This window comes from Camelus dromedarius, chromosome 7 (genome assembly GCF_036321535.1).
Source record: "Camelus dromedarius isolate mCamDro1 chromosome 7, mCamDro1.pat, whole genome shotgun sequence".
NCBI classification, from domain to species: domain Eukaryota; kingdom Metazoa; phylum Chordata; class Mammalia; order Artiodactyla; family Camelidae; genus Camelus; species Camelus dromedarius.
This window is the reverse complement of record NC_087442.1, coordinates 52,625,801-52,645,936: the sequence shown is the minus strand read 5'-3', so window position 1 is coordinate 52,645,936 and position 20,136 is coordinate 52,625,801. Positions and strand designations below refer to the sequence as shown.

Sequence of the window (20,136 nt, the reverse complement as noted above, 5' to 3'; positions counted from 1 at the left end):
TCTTAGATGAGGCAACTACAGATCATTCCAGAAGTGAGAGAGGGATGGCATGAGCGATATTCATGGAGTGCCCTCTGTGAGCCAGGGGTGCGGTTTTGTGCCCCCATGTGACATTTTACCTAGCCTTCACTATAGTAATAAATGTCAATGACTGAGCACTGTTACATATGAGGTCCTGCACTAAACATATCTAGACAGATTTTTTAAATTAATTTAATTCTTATAATAATCCTACAAGATAGATAACATTAAGCCCATTCTACAAATGAGGAAACTGGCCAACGCTTTTTACATACCGGGCCAATGAATGCACAGCTACCAGACTAGTTGTTGGACAGAGAGATTCTTAAGAATCTGCTCATTCTTGGGGGGAGGGTATAGCTCAGTGGTAGAGGGCATGCTTAGCATTCACGAGGTCCTGGGTCCAATACCCATTGCCTCCTTTAAAAAAAAAAATCTAATCAATCTAACTTATGAGACTCAAGCCATTTCCAGAAGTCACACGTATAAAGGAAGTGATGGCATTTGGGAAACCAGTGAAACAAAGCCAGGTTGCATTCTCTTTGTTTCTCTCTGCAACCTGTTCCTCATGGACTCTGTTTAGATGGGCTTTCCTAAAGCCCAGCACTGATGGTGCCGCAGATTCCACCACCTTCACTTCTGCTAGCTCTTTGCTATATTAATAGCACTTTCCAAGAAGCATAAGGACATAAGAAAGCAGAGTCAGTCTGTTTAAAGGCAACCAGTAGTGTAGGGGAGTGTCAGTCAAGAGTAGGACAACTTTATACTAAAATTTTCATACAATGGTTCAAGAAGAAAGTAGAGATTATACCAAATACGCAACTGTTCTGAGGGAAATATATTCTGTTTAACCCAGACACACAATCAGTTCATCTATAAATGAATTCTTATGGCTGCTCAGCATTAACAATCCCAAAGTGCACAGAGGCTGAGGTTACTTTTGAGAAGGCTATATATATTTTTATCTGGATACATAAGGACTTTTTGAAAGATTTCAAGTCTTGTTCCATGAACCCAACACCTAGAGGACCCCTGGAGATGATGGTTTACAGCAAAACGGTGGAAGTCAGCCAGAAGCTGGGAGAGCGGAGCGAGAGGGCAGCCACTTTCCCCTGATCTGCTCCCTGGTGAGTCTGCGTCCTGAGCAGAACTTGGGACTTAGAGGCATTTACCGTTTATATTGTGCTTTGCCATAGTGACAAATAGAGTCATCTTCGTGTATACATTTACCCTTCGTTAGGAATAAGATTTTAGTGGCATGTGGTCTGAACTGAATTAGACATGAAATCCTTGGATTTCAAAAAGCATAGTTTATTCAGAGGCGGCACCTTCCATCCTATAAAAGGAAGGGCCTAATTTCCTACAAGTCTTGGGTCAAGGATCAAGACCAAATAGAAATGTGTCACTGAAGAGTGCTTGGGCTAGAAATGCAGATTTTGGAGTCACAATGAGAGGAACTGCTAAAACAAAAGAAAGAAAACAAGAAAAACAAAATGAAATATAAGGGAAGAAAAACATTTCAGGATGTTCTGAGTATCTGTATGAGTCCATCAGCAATGGTAACTTTGAGGAGAGTGATTCCCAAAGAATGAAAAGGGCAGAAGACATACTCCATAGAGATCAAATGGGGAAAGGAAGAGAGGAGTCAAAGAAAGTTCTAGAATCTCTAAAAGCTATTGTATTAGGAAGGCAGAAATGTATATTTTAGACTCTTCAGACACTAAATACTAAATTGTTTCCTTTTTCAAGAAATAAAAAAGGAAAGAAAAATAACAAATCTAAGCATTACATTTGAAATACATGAAGGATGAGAAAATAACCTGAAAATCAAGAGATAATTTTGATATTCTCTAATTTCACTTTATGTTAAAGTAAAGATGTAACAAATGAAAGATGTACTTTGTGGGGAAAGTAAGAGGAAAAGGCTCCTACAAGATCTGAAACAAAAACTAAATTTTTATAAATGCTTAGCAAGAAAAAAAGAAAACTAATACTTTTTAACATGCACAAATTTCTTACAAAATGAAATAGTTGTGGCCTTCTTAAAACTGAGAACTCAATATGTTTAGGTAGTTCATATGTGTAATTTAAATCATTGTTAGACATTTTATTATAATAACCAAACACTTCAAAAAATAAAACTGTCTTTCATAATTGAGGAAATTTCAAGTGTAAATATAATTTCACCGAGGAATAGCTGAAAATGATTGAAGAAAATGAGTTCATTTAAAAAAAGTACTTAATTGTACTTTTCAAATGCAAGTCACAGTTTGTTTTTCTCATTATCCTCTGTGTGTGTGTGTGTGTGTGTGTGTAAAAAAAGTTTTTTAAACGGTGTGTGTGGTGGGAGGGGTACTGAGGGGCACTACAGAGAAACTTATTTGCTTCACTCAAACAGCGCTCCCTACTGTTTCATTCTCACAAAAGCAAGAACAATTTGTCCTATTAACAAGATGAGTCATACAGGAGTTGTAAAAAGAAAACAAAACCAAAAGGGGAAAAAAATTCAGCCCTTTAAAGGTTTTTGTATAAAAATGTAAAAAAAAAAAAAATAGCTATTCTTGAAAATGTGTATTCTAATTAAGTTCCAGAAATACAACATGAAACACTAGAGGTACCATCTAACAACTGCATTTATTCCAGAAGTTATCTGAAGCACCTGTGACAATCATGCGAGCCAGGTGGGATGCTAAAGTCACCCAGGGAAGGCCAAGTGATCCCTTCTTATCAGGACTGTCAATGCCCTGAGTAGGAAGAGTTTATGTCCATACCTCTCATGCCTCACTTTATGATTTAACTAAAGGAGCAAGGCAACAACATGTGGTGAGGAAGAGTAAAGAGAGTTTTTAGGAAGCCTCAAGAATTGAAATATGGACCCTCTTGCATCTCTACCTAGCCACGTGGTCACCGACGATGTGTTTAGATTTCCTTGCTCTTAGTATCTTCACTATAAAATTAAGTCTTTGGACCATATTATTCTTTTTTTTCCCCCCTCTTTAAGCTCAGAGATTCTGTGATCAAAATAAATTTACAACACGTGCAATAGAAAACTCTACCAAAATAGTGCTGTGGGGCGGAGGGGTAGCGGAGCCCACCCGCGTCAGCACCACAGGCTCACTGCGCGCCTCCAGTCACGGAGTCGGCCTGCCTCCCCGGCAAGTCCCAGGACGCCACAGCGCCCGGTCTGAAAGCCTCACGGCAGTGCAATCTCTGAGGCTGTCACCAGCTCCAGAACTCCGGCTTCTATGAGGACAAATCTGACTCTGACCCTTATCCCACTGGCAGCCACAGATGAGAGAAGAAGCCTCCATGATTCTGTGCTAGCCTGGACTCAGTCTAAAATTCAGGCCGCCCTTCTGCGCTGGGGCTCTCGGAGAACACGGGCTACGCTGACTTCACTGTGCATGAAGGCCGGAGGTGCCTCCTCCGCCGTTACTCACTGTGATCTGACACCACACACAGTGCAGTCCTGTCAGGCCCTGGTAACACTTCACCGTTTTGTGGCACTTGTCACACTTGGTCGGGCAGTTGCCTTCAACCCAGTAATGATGCATCACCTAGAACAGGACAAGAGCGCCGCGGTCAGAGGGGACATCCGTCCACACCCCCCTCAGAGCGCAAGCATGCCGCACACTTACGTCCGTGTTCTTCTTGGACTTCACGTAAGTCTTGATGCAAGAAGGAGGCGCTCTGGCCACGCAGCGCTCGTGGACCGTGTACTTGCAAACTGAAAGGAAACAGGTACACAAGTTGCGAGTTAATCCCGGTCCTGACTGCAGTTTTACAGAGAAAGAATGACGTTAACAGAAGCTCATCTTGTCTCCACTGGTCCCTAATCAATCCCATCAGCCACATCAAGGGAAAGTCCAGGTCGACTGTTTGGACCGTGGAATACAAAAGCCAATTAGCACAGGAAATATTATGCATGTGAAAAACCAAGGCTCCTCTGTCACGGCAGAGCAGGAAATGCTTGATTAAATCAGGCCCCACTCAAATTTTTCACAATAATTCCCAGATGACAAAAATATTAAAGACAAATTGATGACTGCCAAATGGCTGGGTGTCATTTGCTAGAAGGAAGAGATCCATGTCTTACAAAGTATAGGCATGAGAGCAGCTGGCAGTCATGGGAATAAAAGCCCACGAGCTTATGCGATTTTGTCTATTGATTTATCTAAACCTTAAATGGCTGATTAGTCTATTTTCAGAGAATAGATTTGATCATACATGCCAGGCGTTCAGTACAAGTCCATTCCATCTTGTCATCATGTTTGTCCAAAAGGAACAACCTTTCCTGGACAGAATATGAGATATATATATGTAAATTTTTATATGTATATGCAAATATGTATATATACACATATACAAACATACGCATTTGTTTATATATGTATATACATACACAGATACATATATATTAAAAATGACATAAAGCCAATACACACACTTTAAAGCATCTTCAAATTATTTCATGGGTTAATTCTGAATATAACTTAGGGTCATATACAGATGTTCTTTAATAAAATGCTGATTCGAAATAAAGAGTTCTAAATGCACTAAGAATAAAAATAAACAAAAAACAATACACACAAGATCTTATGGTAGCTCACAGAGAAAAAAATGTGACAACGAATATATATATGTTCATGTATAACTGAAAAATTGTGCTCTACACTGGAATTTGACACATTGTAAAGTGATTATAAATCAATAAAAAATGTTATATTGTTGTTAAAAAAAAAAAAAACAGGTAGCTCTCCCAATCAAACAAACAAAAATTAGTCACTGCATGAAATTAGAATAAAAAATACCAAATCCACGTGATATTTGTATAGTAAACCTCTTCCCAAATAGCCACATCTGTGATTTCCTTTGGCAACACTGAGGAAGAAAGGTACTTTCTTTTCTCTTCCATATTGGCAATAACGTTGAATGCATCTACGCTACCTCAGTCAGTTAAATTTGTGAGCATAATTCTCACTCTGTATGACACCACTCACATTATTAGAGAGTTATCATTTTGTTTCATAAGCTCCCATCAACAGAATGTACCATGAATTTTTTTTCCCTTAAAAATAATAAAACTTTAAAAATAAGTTACTTCCTTTGTACATGGAGAACGTTCTGGTGTAACTAGCCTTTTAAATGTGGCCACCAGAAACTGCCCTCTGAAGTCACACAAGGAGACTACATAGAACTTTATTAAAATCCTTAAACACTTAAGAAATCACTTAAAAGTGGCACTAAAACATGATTTTTGATGTCAAGTGATGTATCTGAGAGAAAGATAACTCTCAAATATGTTATCAGAGGAGCTGCTAGCTAAAAATAACATCTGAAAGGTACATATCACATGGAAGCTAGGTAAGAAATCAGGTGTAATATAAATGCACAGAAATAGGATGTGTCTAATAAACTCGCCAGTTTCAGTAACTCCATACACTGGAGAAAAGGGAATGGATGGACAAATTGCTGGACAAAAGAGAATGTCACACTTCGGTGAGAAGGACTCAGTATTTCCTCTGTTTAACAGGGATATCAAGGGATTTAAAAGTTCCTTAGGCTGACGTGCTGTTTATTTAAAAAAGCTTAGGTGACTTTTATAAACTGTTACATACACTATCAGACAATTGTAATGGGCAGTACTCAACAGAATAAAATAAAAATTGAAAAAATGCATGTACTGAAATGAAAATAATGGCCACAATTCATGAACTGGCAATGCTCTGGGTTCCAATATCCATTAACCATCTGTGAAGAGTTTTGTCCTGATAGCATTAAACATCACATACCTGAGGTATAAGACTAGTTTCTATTCCTGTGATTTCTTAACATGAATGCAAATTGATAAATCAATACTTATTTCTAAAAGACTTAAAGGGATTGGCTCATTATAGGAAGACAATGTGAATTAAGTGATTAACTTAGAGGAAAAAAGGACAAAAAAAATGTAAGCTAGAAATGCAAGAGACCAGTGGCTATTTTCATAATGATCCCAGAAGAAATGGGAATTATAAATAAATTAAACTACAGTGGGACAAAACTGGCTAATGAATTGAAAAATGTCCATATTTCTTTGTCAAAGAGAGGGTTTCCCAAAACTGAAGAAAGTTCAAACTACTCTGACCTAAACCTTCAGAGACATACTGCAGTGGGAAACATAAATCTTCAGTTCAGGAAGGGTCAGGATTATGTCTTAAGTCCATGTACAAACAGGGCGATTCCATGAGATCACCCTCTCCACAGGAGAGGGGATGATGTCCGGGCAAAGCGAATGTACTCACAGGAGCAGCAGAGGCCCTGCTTCCCCACGCCGATCAGCATGTTCAGGCAAAGGTTGCAGTAGGCGGGTTTGTTAAAGTGCTTGAGTCGCCACACATGCTGGCCGTCATCCTTCACGTTCTGCACGGGCCGTTTAAGAGAAACAGATTTCACTTAATGAAATAAACAGTGGGCTAGGGAAGTGCCAACAAAATTCAGAGCTGGACTGAAGCATTTGAAGACAATCTGTTATTTCATCCCTGACTTTCTCCAAGATCGCCACGGAGTCTAGAAAAACACATGTGCTCTGGTGGAACGCGATCCTGCTAACAGATCTTGGGTGCTATGGCAACCTACAAATTCTTGCCTAATGTCAGCAGTTCAACAGCATGCCCCAAACCATCACCATGGGCCACACTGAGGACTCACAAGAACAGAGATGTGTCTGCCTCACCTTGGTATACCTTACCCTCCGCATGATTCCATAAACAAATACATGAATAAAGAAAGAGGAAATACTCTTCAGTGGAAGATTTTGAGAAAGGAAAACCTGGATAGAATATTAACCCTTGCTTAATTGTAGAAATATGCAAATTTCATGATGGTGGTTAGATCTTAGAAGGAGGCAGAGGGATGGGATGGGAAAATAACACCTAAAGGTAAGTCACTGGTGCTAGTCTAAGGCTTCAGTGGGGGGATTCCTTATATGTTATGATTTACATCAATATATTTTGTATGTCTCGTATAGCAAATTTTTAAAAATAAACTTTTTGAAGTGTCAAATTACATTATCATTTTGTTTGCTCCTCCTTTGCGAAATATTTTAATCTTATAAAAAGATGGAAACAATATTAAAATTCTATTATTGTGCTTATTTATAACAATCATTCTAGTTATTTGCCACAATAAAACCTTGGATTTAATTAATTCACATTCTAACAAAACAACTGTAATTATTACTTATTCTTCTAAGTAAAACCCTACATAACATCCTAATAGCTACTCCGCAGCAGGCACTTACTTCCATCTGCATTGTCAACATTGAAGTAAAATGAAATAATATGATGCTTATGAATCTCGTGAATCCCTTACAAGGAGGTCAAGATAATAAATGAAGTTATTATATATCATTGCTTTTGTTATCATCGTTTTCTGTATTAACATGTAGTACTTGTAAATCATTTACCAAATTATATCAAACTCAGATTAATTTCAGACATCATTTGTTTGTATTGTATAGAAACCATTACTGGCCAAAGTTTTTCAGGTTATACAAGTTGCCATATTTCTTAGAACACAATGACCTAATTAATTTTTTGAGCACCTATTATGTGCTGGGGAGCTAACACAAATTCTGGGGTACAGGGGCAAGATAAACATGTCCAGATCATCTTGTTTCTCTTGATAATAAAATAGTAGTAATAATACTTCCTAACCACATTTTCCTACTCCCAGTCAAGAGATAAAACCACCGGATCTAAAGCACCCAATTAAATCCATAGTAACTAAATCTTACATTAGAACCAGAAATGTCAAATTTGCATCATAATATGAAACATTAATGAAAATGCTTCCTGGGAGATCATTCTCCATGGGTCTCTTGAATTTCTGCACATTTTGTAAGCAGAAGAGCTGTCTTTTTTTTCCAGGCTATCTTTTCAAAGATGTCTGAATTACACAGAGCCTTGAACAATAGAGATGTGTCTCCCTCCAGAGGAGAGGACGGGTTTGCTTACTGTCTATATAATAAAAAGAATCTCTCCTTTTGAACCAAAGGTTAGGCAGGTTTGTCTACTGCATATTATAAAAGATTTAGTTTCCCCAAGCCAGGGGTTCCGAAGCCTGACGCTGTGCACAGCCATTACTTGGGTCCCTCTCCATCGCCCCTAAGAGACTTCATGGGCCAGGAGCCCCGGCTCAGACATGAAGCGGCTAACACTTCTTTGCTGTGAGTAAACAAGTCTTTGTTGCTGACCCAGGTGCTCATGTCCTCTGCCGGCATCTATGAACCTGTGGCATGCCAGCCTGTCCACCTGCTGGTACGGTACCTCTCAGCCCCTTCACGGTTCTTGATAATGTTCAGCTTCATTTTTCTGAAAAAGGACTAACAAGCTCTCAACTAAATCCCTTACACAGAACATGCTGTGAGGAGGCTGTCAGAGGACATTGGCGTTGCAGTTTTTTTTTCAAAACTTAAGACATAGGTTTTCTAGTAGTTTCTGAAGCCAGTTCCAGTTTGCCTGAGTCGTAAGATTTCTAATATCTTTATTATGTGAATGGCATACTTTATACATTCGTTTAATTTTGCTGTATTTCCCAAACTGTCTAGATTTTTAAATTTCTATTCATTCATGTAAGAATAAGGCACTCTGATGTTAAAAGTTTAGGTAAGGAGGTTCATTCTTTAAAAATACACTGCAAGTTAGCTTTAAGCATTGTTTAATTAATTTAATTTTTTAGTTTTGAAGTGTAAGAGAAAAAAGAAAATTTAATTTTCATGTGGATGACTGTTCTCCTAATCCTTGTCATTTCATTTTTAACTGAGTGTCCATTACATGTGAATAAGCCCCATCCTGTGGAAGAGCACATATGGACTAAGTTAGCTGGCATTTTCCTTATCAAAAGATAAACAAGTCTGAACGTGGGTGTTCTGTCAATCAGAACACTTAGCCATGTTACAGGCTGCCACTGATGTACAAATCCATTACCCAGACAGAAAATGCTTTACCAAAAAAACAAATTAAATCGCTTTATAGCTCTTAGCTGGATACATCGCCAAAATATGCAAAGGATGAAATATGTATGTGACTTCAAGAAATTGAAACCAGGAGCCAACTATTTCTCAGCAGTGCAAATTACACTCCGACGCGCTGTAGTCTCATGTCCTGTCTTGTTTGTCTTATTTAGATGGCAAACTTAGTGGGGAGGGGGAGAATCTGTCCCTCACAATATTCTATCAGCCAGAAGAACATAGTCCTATTAGTACTTCTATCACAAATAAATATTTATTGTCATAGAAGGGAATCCATTTTTATAAAAGAGGAATAAAGAGAAAATGTGGAAGGCTGGATTCCTGGCTCCTGATGAAAATGTGGATAATCCATTTCACCTTTCTTCTTATTTTCCTTTCTAATAAAATCAAAGTACTCACTTTCCTCGCCCGGGCCGTGGTGTGAGGTTTACAATACCTGTGAAGTCAGTTTAGCTCCTCAGAAGACTGGTGTTATATAAACAGCAAATATTATTGCCATCACTGGGCTGGCTTGTGTAACGTCCCAGCACTTCAGCCAAAAGATCTGAGAAAGCTGTCTGGAGGTTTACAACACTTTATTTCATAAAAACTGTGTTCTCCTGATTTTTTTCATTACCAGATATTATTCTTCATAAACATTGATTCCTGATACTTGGAAAATACTGCATTTTATCATGAAGCAGTTCAGTTCTGGGCTGACGTCAAAGAAACGTGTCATGATACCCAGGGGGGCCTGCAGTCATGGAGCCCCAGGTTCCCCCTCGCCTTCTCATCCTCTGTGTGTCAAAGGGAGGTTTCAAAGGGAAGAACGCTCTTTGGACAATTTTGAAACCTACTTCATTATCCCAGTGATTTTTCAAAAGTTTTAGTTTTTCTCTAAATGCCTCCAAGATCACATAGACGGTTCAAGTGAACTACGGCTGTTATAAATAAAATCATTTTTTCCCTAAAAGACCTCAAGGAGAAAGTTCACTGCTGTCACAGCTGAAATGCTCCTGTCCTCACACCTGGCCAGGCCCCCGTTTCCACTGACATCACTTATAACACATAGAAGAGCTAACGTCGCTAATGAATGCAACTCATTAAATAAAAAGCACCTCTAATTCACCTTCCTGTTCTGTTCAAGGTCTCCCAGAAATAATAACAATATGAAAGAAACTGCTCTTTCAGACAACAAAACGAGCAGTGTTTAGTCCTAGGCAGAGAAAATGCAGAGAGAAGTTGTACAATTCTGAATGGAGCTGCAGTCAACTATTTATCTCCAGGCCCCACTTTCTGAAGTCAGGCTGAGACCCTGACATTCATCAGGTCCAAATGCCTATTCAACTGTGTGTGACATCACATGGTCAGTTTCTTGAATGGCCCTATCTGGAATCTCAAGAATTATCTGATTTAGCCAGTTTCGTAACTCCTTTCTAGATTGAGCAATGTATAAACAGCAGAACAACTCAACCAAATTCAGTTTTTAAAAAATAAAGTGTAAAACATCAGTTTTCCAAATACAGCTTTTAGTCTATCAAGAATACATCACCTTCTACCCTCCACCATACTCATCAGGGACACATTTCATATCAGAAATCAGGAGGCAAACCAAACAACTACTTTTACTGTATTGAGTCAGGCAAAAAAGTGCCCTAAAACATTTCAATCAATGGCAAAGTCTAAACTACACATAGGGATTAAAGATCAGATTTTGTGAGCACATATAGTGAAATCAAAATATGTATTCATTCAAAAATAATACAGACTAGATGTGGGCATGACCATCTAATACTAAGAAGTTAAGGTATCTGTAGTAACCTTTAATGAAAAAGAGTATATGGAATAAATGTAGGTATATTCATGACTGGAACATTGTGCTGTTCACTACAAATTGACAGATTGCAACTGACTGTACTTAAACAAAAAACAAAAAACAAACAAAAAAAGAAGTTAAGGTATCCTTATTTTAAGCCAGTCTCCTATTGAAGTGTGTATTCCTGTTTTTATGATAATATGAATTTAGTAATTTTCCTTGAAAAATCTAATAATGATAGAAGATGACAGATTTCAGAAATTGGAGCATTAATAATTATCTTATTTATCTAGGAAAAAAGAACATTTGAACTGAAAGAATGTTAGAAAAAGAAAGGGATACTCTTGACTAACTTCTTTTTATATGTCCACAGAGAATAACTGTCTGGCGCAAGATGACCTAGTTAGTTAATAACCAAGCCAAGGTGAAGGTCAATTTGATGAAATGCACTGCTACTATAGTAGAGTATAATATAATTAACTAGTCCTCATGTCTTGCTGGGGCGGTCTAACTGAGCTACGTAAAAGATATAAGATTTCATTTTCCAAAATGATTAAAAACAAGTTAAAACTCATTGTTTGTCATGTGACAGATTAGTGATAAAATAAAGCAGGGATCAGCAAATTATGGGTCAAATCTGGCCAATAATCTGTTTTTGTTAATAAAGTTTTATTGGAACACAATGTTGTTCTTTCATTAAGTAGTGTCTGTGGCTTCTGTACTAAACTGGCAGATTACAGTGTTGCAACAGAGACCTGATGTACCACAGAGTCTTAACTATTCACTGTCTGCCCTTTTACAGACAAAGTTGGCCAACTGCCAGAGTAGAGTTTATTGTTAGATACAGTTATTTAAAACAGAAAAACATTTTCATTCAAAATTAAGATTTTTATAAAAAAGTAATTTTTCAATGAGATGAATGCTGAGGGAAGAATGACAAAGTCTCAGGCATATTTTTTTTATTGTCATCAAAATCACATATGCCACCCCAACTCTCAATTTTCCTTTAGATGGTAAGAGGTTACACCATTTCAGATCAAGGATCGTGAAGTTTGAAGGATTTCTTGTAAGAGAAAGGAAATGACTCTTACTCTCTAGCATTTGATAAAGAATTAGGTTCTGACAAACGACACTTCTGATTTTGGCACTGAAACAGATATTAGTTAAAACAGAGTAGTTTCAAAAACTCTGTTGATGGAGAAAAATGAACTATAATAAAATCACAACTGCCTTGCCCTACATCACAAGTGAGGCTGCTCTCCCAGGGCAACATTCTCATCTGTGTAATCTGGCTACTACACCAGTCACTTTCAAATACACTGGGGTATTTAACATCACTTAGAATCAACTCCCTGAGCTCGTGACTGACAATAGACAAGAATATATAGGACCACATAACAAGACAGACCCCATAATAAACGGCTGAATTCAACCTAAAGCTTCTAGATTTCCAATCTGATAAGCAAAGGTGGGAGGTGGGGTGTGGTGGGGGGGGCAATGGAACCATGAATCAAATTCTCTATAGGTAATAACATAACACATTAACTGCCTACAGGAAAGGAAATAAGTCTCAATTACAACAAGAGGGCCTTCATCGCTCAGTTATCACTGTCTCATTCCTGCTTTGTGCAAAACTTATGATGCCTGGGATTTAAAAAGCTGTTTTTAACAAACAGAGGCTCGGTTTTGTGATCGTAATTATATGGCTTATCTATTTTATTAAAAGGTAATTTTAAAAAGATTATTGTATAATCTTTTTAAGAAGTGAAGAAAAAGTGATATTACTCTCAGAATTGTTCTTTACAAGGGAAACTTCCAATCTCATATTCAAGTTGACCTATAGGAGTTAACCAAGGTTGCCCTGCCATCTGGTGGTCATCACTGGGAAGACAGCTTTGGAACACAGCTTTCGGTTACTTTGAAATCCGATACTGATTTCTCCTATTAGGTTCCGGGTGGCGGAGGGCGGAGGGCGGGGGAGAACCTCCTAACTAAAAACATAAAATATAAATTTAAGAATGAATTGAAAGTAAATTATGTATCATTAACCTGATTGAAACTAATGAAAAAATTATCATTCCATTGAAACAGTTACTGCTACACTAGAAACTGATGAGGTTTAAAATATTTTTAGTTAAATCCAAAAGATTTGTGGATTATGTTTACTCATGCTATTTTCATAATTTCAAAAATATCTGTATCTATGAACAAAACTAAAGAATTTTCTAAACATTATTTTCCAAAGAAAAACATTAATACTTCCAAATCCTTTTGTGATACTTGAAATATAGATGACTAAGTCTCCATTCCTTATGAAGATGAATACATGTATGTATATATATGACTGAAACATTGTGCTATCCACCAGAAATTGACACATTGTAGCTGACTATATTTCATTAAAAAGTATCAATTTCTGCACGTGCCTGTCCAACCAAATGACTGACTTACTCATTCCTGCATATTCTCTCATTCTATCAAAATAGAATTTCCATAAGTATTTAGAATTTAAACACGTTAGCTTTAAAAATATAAAATTCCCTTCTAGGGAACCATTATCATTAGAATTTCTTGAATAGTCATTTGTCAACTATTTTTCAGGACAGAATATACACCAAACCTTACAAAGTTAACATTTTGTCAGTTTTCTCCCAACAGCCTGATTTACGTATGTATTTTGTCAGAAGGCATATTAAAAAATTAAACCCATATTTATGATAGATATATAGTCAGTTATTACAAAAAGATATGAAGTTATGTACAGCATAAGGACATTAAATACAAAAACCATTGCTTCATTAATTTTCAAAATGTAGAAATATGTATCTATTAACAATGAGATCTATATTGATTATCTTTGTTTTAATAAATTATTTAAGGGTAATTTCCGCCGATTTATCATCTATTAGTAATTTTTCTTTTCCTTCCTCTGACCATGTCTAAAATCCCATGGGCCTCATGAAGGGTAAAGGTTAAGCTGAACGTAAAAGAACGTGAAGATCCAGGCAAAACAGAGACAAATTCTGCTGACCCAAAGCCCATTTATATATTCCCAAACGCCTATGTGAATGTGTACAAACATATTTTTACATACTCTCACATGTCTTACAAACACAGGCTGCAAGATCTCCTGAGGACTGACTTTTAAAAATCTCGGTGTCTTGAATAACTTAGGTATAGTCTTGAATCTAAAAAACTTGTTATTGCTGGTAAGAAGAAGCATGACAGGTTTTGGGGTCAGCAGCAAAGCAGGAGACACTGTGTTCTTGCATCTCAAAACTCTAAATATTACATGTGGTGCTTTCCATCAGTAAAACTCCTTGAATCTAAGTAAATATTTTACTACATGCATGTTAGAGTTAATTCTTCTTTATTAACGCTAGATACAAAAATCTAGTGTTGACTCATTGGATTTTTAAGTTAACTGTTACTGAAATTCACATCAAGACTAGGGGAGCACGATTTGGTTTCAAAATCATTATCATACCAAATTCTGATCTCATGTTGGTCTACTTTATTCCCAAACCAGTTTTAATTATGACGGGAGGCACTGATATAAGAAAACCGGCAAACTTAGAAGGAAGAATTTTGAGAGACTGCTTTAAAAAATATATATATATATATATTATCAATCATCTTGATATATAGTTGTCTCCTTCAAGTATTGATCTGATCATCAATAAAACAGATCTTCATGGGGACGGGGATTACAAAATGGGTGGAGACCACAAGAACCACAGAATGCAATGCTACTGGGGCGTTTCTTGCATTAAATAAACTGAGACAGCTGAGATTTTTAAAAATTAGATTGCACTTTATAGCAGGAAACTAAAGAGAGAAATTATGTGTTAAATAATAAGCTAATACCTAAAATGAATCAATTTATTCATGGCAACTGTTCCCGCACAAGGAGTTACTGTTAAAGTGCACGGTGGCACACGCATTAGAAGGGCCGGGCACTCACTGTACACTTAATGGTAGAAAATGACCAGATCGATTTATAATCAAAATGTGTCAAAGACAACCCTACACCAGGCCATGCTCTCTGTGTAAATGCTTACGTTTTCTAAGCCCAGGAGCACAAGAAGTGGAATTGTTGTCATTCCTCCTTGAATCCATTCCTCCAGAGAGACGGTTCCATCGTGATCATAGTCAATTTCTTCCATCATTTCATGAAGGATCTGGAGTGAAGATGAGGAAAAACTTGAAATACATCAATAAAATAAATGTCACATGATACAACAAAGTACTGCATTGAATTGGTTAAGATAAACTGTGACTAGCTGCTAAGTAGAGAGTTGAGGTAAATAGCTAGATAACTTGGGACAATGTTAACCCTATTATTGAGAATACAGTGGCTTTGTTATGACTTCTACAACGTGACTATGTACATTGATCAACTTTGAGAAATCCTTGCTCAACTTTTTAGTATTTTGTCACCAAACGGTACAATTTAAACAAGAAGATATCTTTAATTTAAGGACAAAAATGGCCTTTAATTGCTTTCCCTAGTCTTCTTTTAATTCAAATATATGCCAGGTAATGACTGAACAAATTAACTTCATGGCAAAGAGCTGAAATAATTCTTTGCTAAGTGGCGTGGGGTGGGGGAATTAAGTTGCTTTTAATTGCCTATCAGAACTTAATAGAGCCAACATGTTAAACAGTCTAGTCATTTTTGATTAGATTTCTTTTCTAAAGATGACTTGCACAGAGTGTCCCAAAATGTTCTCCACAGTACGTGTTTGTAATACATCTATTTCTCGCCTGTATAGTGCTAATATTAGTTGTTAATTCAAAGCGTTGTTGTGAAGATTAAATGCATGAATACAGTATCTTCGAAGAGTCCGTAGCATACATAGTAAGTGTACTATAGGTGTTGTTCATGTTACATTAGCAGAAATTATGTTTGCGTAAACATATTACCCTTGGCTGCTGGGAAGGTGAAGCACCTCCCATCTAATGGCCCCAAAGTGGCAAACGTGGTAGAATCCAGTAGAAAATAACTCACCATTTTAATCTAATATGGATGTGTTAATCAATTTGGGGGGAAAAAAAAGAAATACAGAGAGCATTAAAACAAAAATTTGAAAAGGTGCAATAAATGGAATATTTGATATGTTGACAGAAGCGTTGTTTGTAAAAAATCCCTGAACTTGGCTGACTGGTGTCTTTCCTCAGGAAGTATTTGAAAATCAGATTATTTTCCTTCATGAAAACAAACTTCTTTAGAGGTATGGGCAAAAGACTCTTTGGAACAAAATGATGCTGAAATAATTATTTCATTATCCTCAAAATGAAAGACAAGGAAAATTGTTTACAATTTGGTAAAATGGCAGAAGATCTCCTAGGACATCTCTGTCTCCCCTACTAACTGCTATCAACCTCAAAAGTACAATTCTCTTTATTAACTTATGCAGACTCATCAGGAGTCAGACAACGTGTGCAAATGTGTACACGTTTAAAACGGGGAGAGCTGGTGCATCATTAGGCAGCAGGAGGCCGTTACTATGGCAGCGAACACAGTGCACAAGGCAAGTCTTTTATCTTGACTCTCTACTATCCATCCTACCCAGAGAAGAAGCAGACTTCTCAGTGCCTGCCACAAATGACTAATGATGCGATATAGTTTATCATTTGTATTTTCCAAAAGGTCTTTGTCCTCATTAGACTGCCCGACCACCAACTATTCCCTTCCTTAGAGCATCCAGATCTCCCCTTTCTCAAAGTCCCCACCACCAAACACTTTCTGTTGTGATGTGGTGCTGCCTCCATCTGCTTTCAAGGCTGACTGAAAAAGATCTCCTTCCCTGTATTACTCCAATGAGGACCAGAGGCTTGATTGATAGATAAATTCTATTCACAGGTATTACATTAAATAGGATGGAGAATGCTGTTTTAAACTAACCAAAAAAGGCAGCAGAATTTATAAGAAGTCCTTTGATTTCAGTGAAAACAGTATTACAATGAGCCAAGTGGTATTCTTAGCATTAAATATATGTTACTTTGTTATTCCATATATAAACTACAATTTTGTTAATATTATCTGCCATTCATTATGTCACAGAATGTGCATTTCCACATAAAAAAGAAAGAAAGAAAAAAAAACAGTAGAGTTAAACCTCAGAAAATCCTAATCCCAGCTAAGAACGTGTCCTTCTTTTAGAAGACAGTGCCGACTTGGTTACCCTCTAACAGCATCAGTTTGCAAAGCAAGGGGAATGCCGTTAGGGCTCTTGCATCACTTAATCATGCCATCACCATTGTGTTGACTGCATAAATGTGAATTTCTGTGGTTAAATAGGCTCTCTGAGTTCATATAAAATGTAAACCATTTAAATAAAACTGACTTGTATTTACTTAATTAATGTGCAATTTGCTAAACTTAGTTCGTTTCCAAGAGAAATTAAAATCAATAACATTTGTTAACTCTCCCTAAAACATTACCTGTGGCCAAAGTTTCTAATCAAGTATGATTTAATACATCTTTGAATAATGTTGTAACTTTGGTATAAATCTACTAAAAATAAGAAGGTTTTTTTAAATGTGCTTCTAGTCATTGTTAGATACTATTTTTTTAAACAACGGATTAGCATTTCCGGGCTCACCCTTTAACTAGCTGAAGACCTTTGGGTAAGTACCATTCATTTTGGGATGGCAGTTTCACCATCTGTAAAATGAATAAAATAGCAGTGCCTACCTCACAGAGTTGTGAGCCTTAACACACACACAAAGGATAACACAGAGCACTGTGCTCAGTAAACCACCATCATCATCTCCTTAATCACCTTCGTCCTCTTTTAGAGTCACTATTTTAGCTGTTCCCAGATAAGGAAAATCATAGAGATCATAAAAAACACGTCAGCTCTGAGGTTTTTATGGCATGATATTAGCCATGTCTTCAGCAGCTTCTATTCACCTGCGTGTACGTAAGACCACCATTGAAATTAATTTCCAGGAGGAGGAAAAGCAAAAGCTATTGACAGGAGTTTCAGAAAATGACATACACCTTTTCCTGTTCAGAATCCACTTCGGCTACTGATTCGAAATAGTAACTTAGAGTTATCAAAAGATAAAATCAATGCCAGTAATATATTACAGTTCCAAAAGAGACAAAAGAGACAGAGGCCCCCTAGAAGGCGGCCACCAGGGAAGTCATTCATGTACCTACTGGGTTAAGCTCTGTGACGTCCCACTCCAGGTACTCGGCCACGTGCATCATCTGACTGATGATGTTTTCCAGCTCCTGGATGGGGGGGGGGGTGGCGAGGAAGGGGGAGAAACGGGGTGGGGGGAGGGACAATGAATGCAAGGTCTCAGTAAGTTCTTCAGCGTTCACTGACAGGAACTGTTCTGTTCAACTGGTCACTCAGAAACTGAAGGAGTGATGCGATGCATTTTATATAAATAAGTAAACATCTACCTCTTCTCTTTAAAGCTCTAAGTAACAACACGTAAAAGAGGAGCCAGGAAGCAAATTCACTTTGTACTTTGTCTAGAAATCGTCACCAGGAGAGGGCACAGCTATACAAAGAAGGATATTTTTTCTTCTAGAAGATTTTTAAGAAAAATTTTGTTTGAAAAGCAGTGTCTGATGAAAGTAGCCACATGCATATTTCCACAAGACGTGATTTTCAAGTCACCAAGCATCCTGACCCTGTGTCTTGCAAACAGTTATGGACGGGAGGAAGGAAGTGTTTGAGGGCAACTGAGAGGTTTATTATTATTCTGATACACTGAGAACGCGTATTAACTGTTCCAGCCATTTACTGGTATAATTTGTTTGGCTAGAGGAGTGTTCAGGGTCAAGGTTTGAAGGCTAAGTGTACATAGAGCTTATTTTACAAGGGGAATGAATTTTAGATTCAAGTTTTACATTGTTCTGCTCAAAGTTAACTCTTTGAGAAACTGCTAGTGAATATATATGGCTTGGCTAAATAAATTAAAACATTTTTATAATGACTTATTTAATATTTAAATTTTTCTGTATCTCCAGAAATGATTAAATATGCTTTGTGAATGCTGATCATTTTAAGGGTGGTCAGTCAATGACATAATTAAAGGTGGTGTTTTATAGCATTGCATTTGAAAATATAAAAAATATAAAAGAATAAGGTTTGAAAGTATATTAATAAAAAATTATTATACTCAAATCTCCGATCTGAAGTATGTGGCTAATATACATAGGATGAGGAAGGAAACCTGGCAAAAATGGTTTTCTTTTGGGAGGTCATAGAACCTGTGAGAAACTGATGAAAGTTACACTACTCTTCTCCAAAAAACACATGCAATCACAAAAATGTTATTTATACAACACACATTGTCCCCAAAACAATACAAATAGAAATGTGTTTACTTATTACCGATAAAAAAAATTTTAAAAACAAGCCTTGGAATTAGAAATTAGTGTGTGTGTGTGTGTGTGTGGCTAATCTTCCACCTACTTTACTTTTGCTTGTAGTGGTTTGGAAAGACTGAAGCCTCTGTATGTGTTTCAAGGAGCGGAAACTACTTTTGGTGACTGCTGTGTGGGCATGTGCCCTCTGTAAGACTCAGCTTCCTAAACAGTAAAATGGATATTCTAATAGTACCTAGTTCATAGAGCTGTTGCCAAAATTAAACAGGCTATTATATAAAATACATTGATCTTATCTGGCATATCACAAGTGATCAATAAACATTAACTAGTAGTATCAGACACAGCGAACATTTTCCAAAGTATTCATTTTCCTCTCTTCTTTCTCCAATATATGAACAGCTAAAACTTTCAATTTCAAAGACAAATGACACGTGAAGATGTAATTTCAACCTGATATTGAAGGAAACATACCAGGGCAGTAAGTTGTGTGGAGAAAACCATACAAATTAAAAACTAGACCTTTCGTTACAAAAAAGACTAACTGAATCATAAACAAACTTATTTACCCTCAGCTCAGTGTTTAATATTGGAAGTATAGTTATAAATATTGCTAGTAATCTACTATATGTTAACCAAAAAAATGGCCAGAGACCAAAAAAAGCATTCAACTGAATTTTCAAATCAGCTGCCAACCCATGGCTAAAAGCCTAGTAAAGAAACATTATTTTAATGTAATTAAAAAGAAAACTAAATAAAACAGATCCACACTAAAATATAATTTGCATTACTGTAGTAAGAAGTTGCTACAATACGCATATTAAAATATGGAGAAGAAATCTGAATTCCTAGCCGTGAAATGCCGCCAGAAAATGAGCAAATGTATCCTATGGCTTAATACCGCTAGATGGAAAACTGAATACTACTAGGCACTTAAAAATAATAGCCTGT

General features: G+C 36.9%; 1 protein-coding gene across 7 annotated transcripts in view; it reads right to left on the bottom strand.

The window, feature by feature from the left end:
* DGKB (diacylglycerol kinase beta) overlaps positions 1 to 20,136 on the bottom strand; it is a 637,574-nt gene that overhangs the window by 403,761 nt on the left and 213,677 nt on the right. For all 7 annotated transcript variants that reach the window (XM_064487528.1, XM_064487529.1, XM_031454980.2 and 4 more), the window contains 5 exons: positions 18,001 to 18,075; positions 14,891 to 15,010; positions 6,306 to 6,423; positions 3,660 to 3,748; positions 3,462 to 3,578 (listed from right to left, as the gene is read on the bottom strand). In XM_064487528.1, coding sequence (XP_064343598.1) covers positions 3,462 to 3,578; positions 3,660 to 3,748; positions 6,306 to 6,423; positions 14,891 to 15,010; positions 18,001 to 18,075 — 519 coding nt within the window. The remainder of the gene's footprint in view (positions 1 to 3,461; positions 3,579 to 3,659; positions 3,749 to 6,305; positions 6,424 to 14,890; positions 15,011 to 18,000; positions 18,076 to 20,136) is intronic.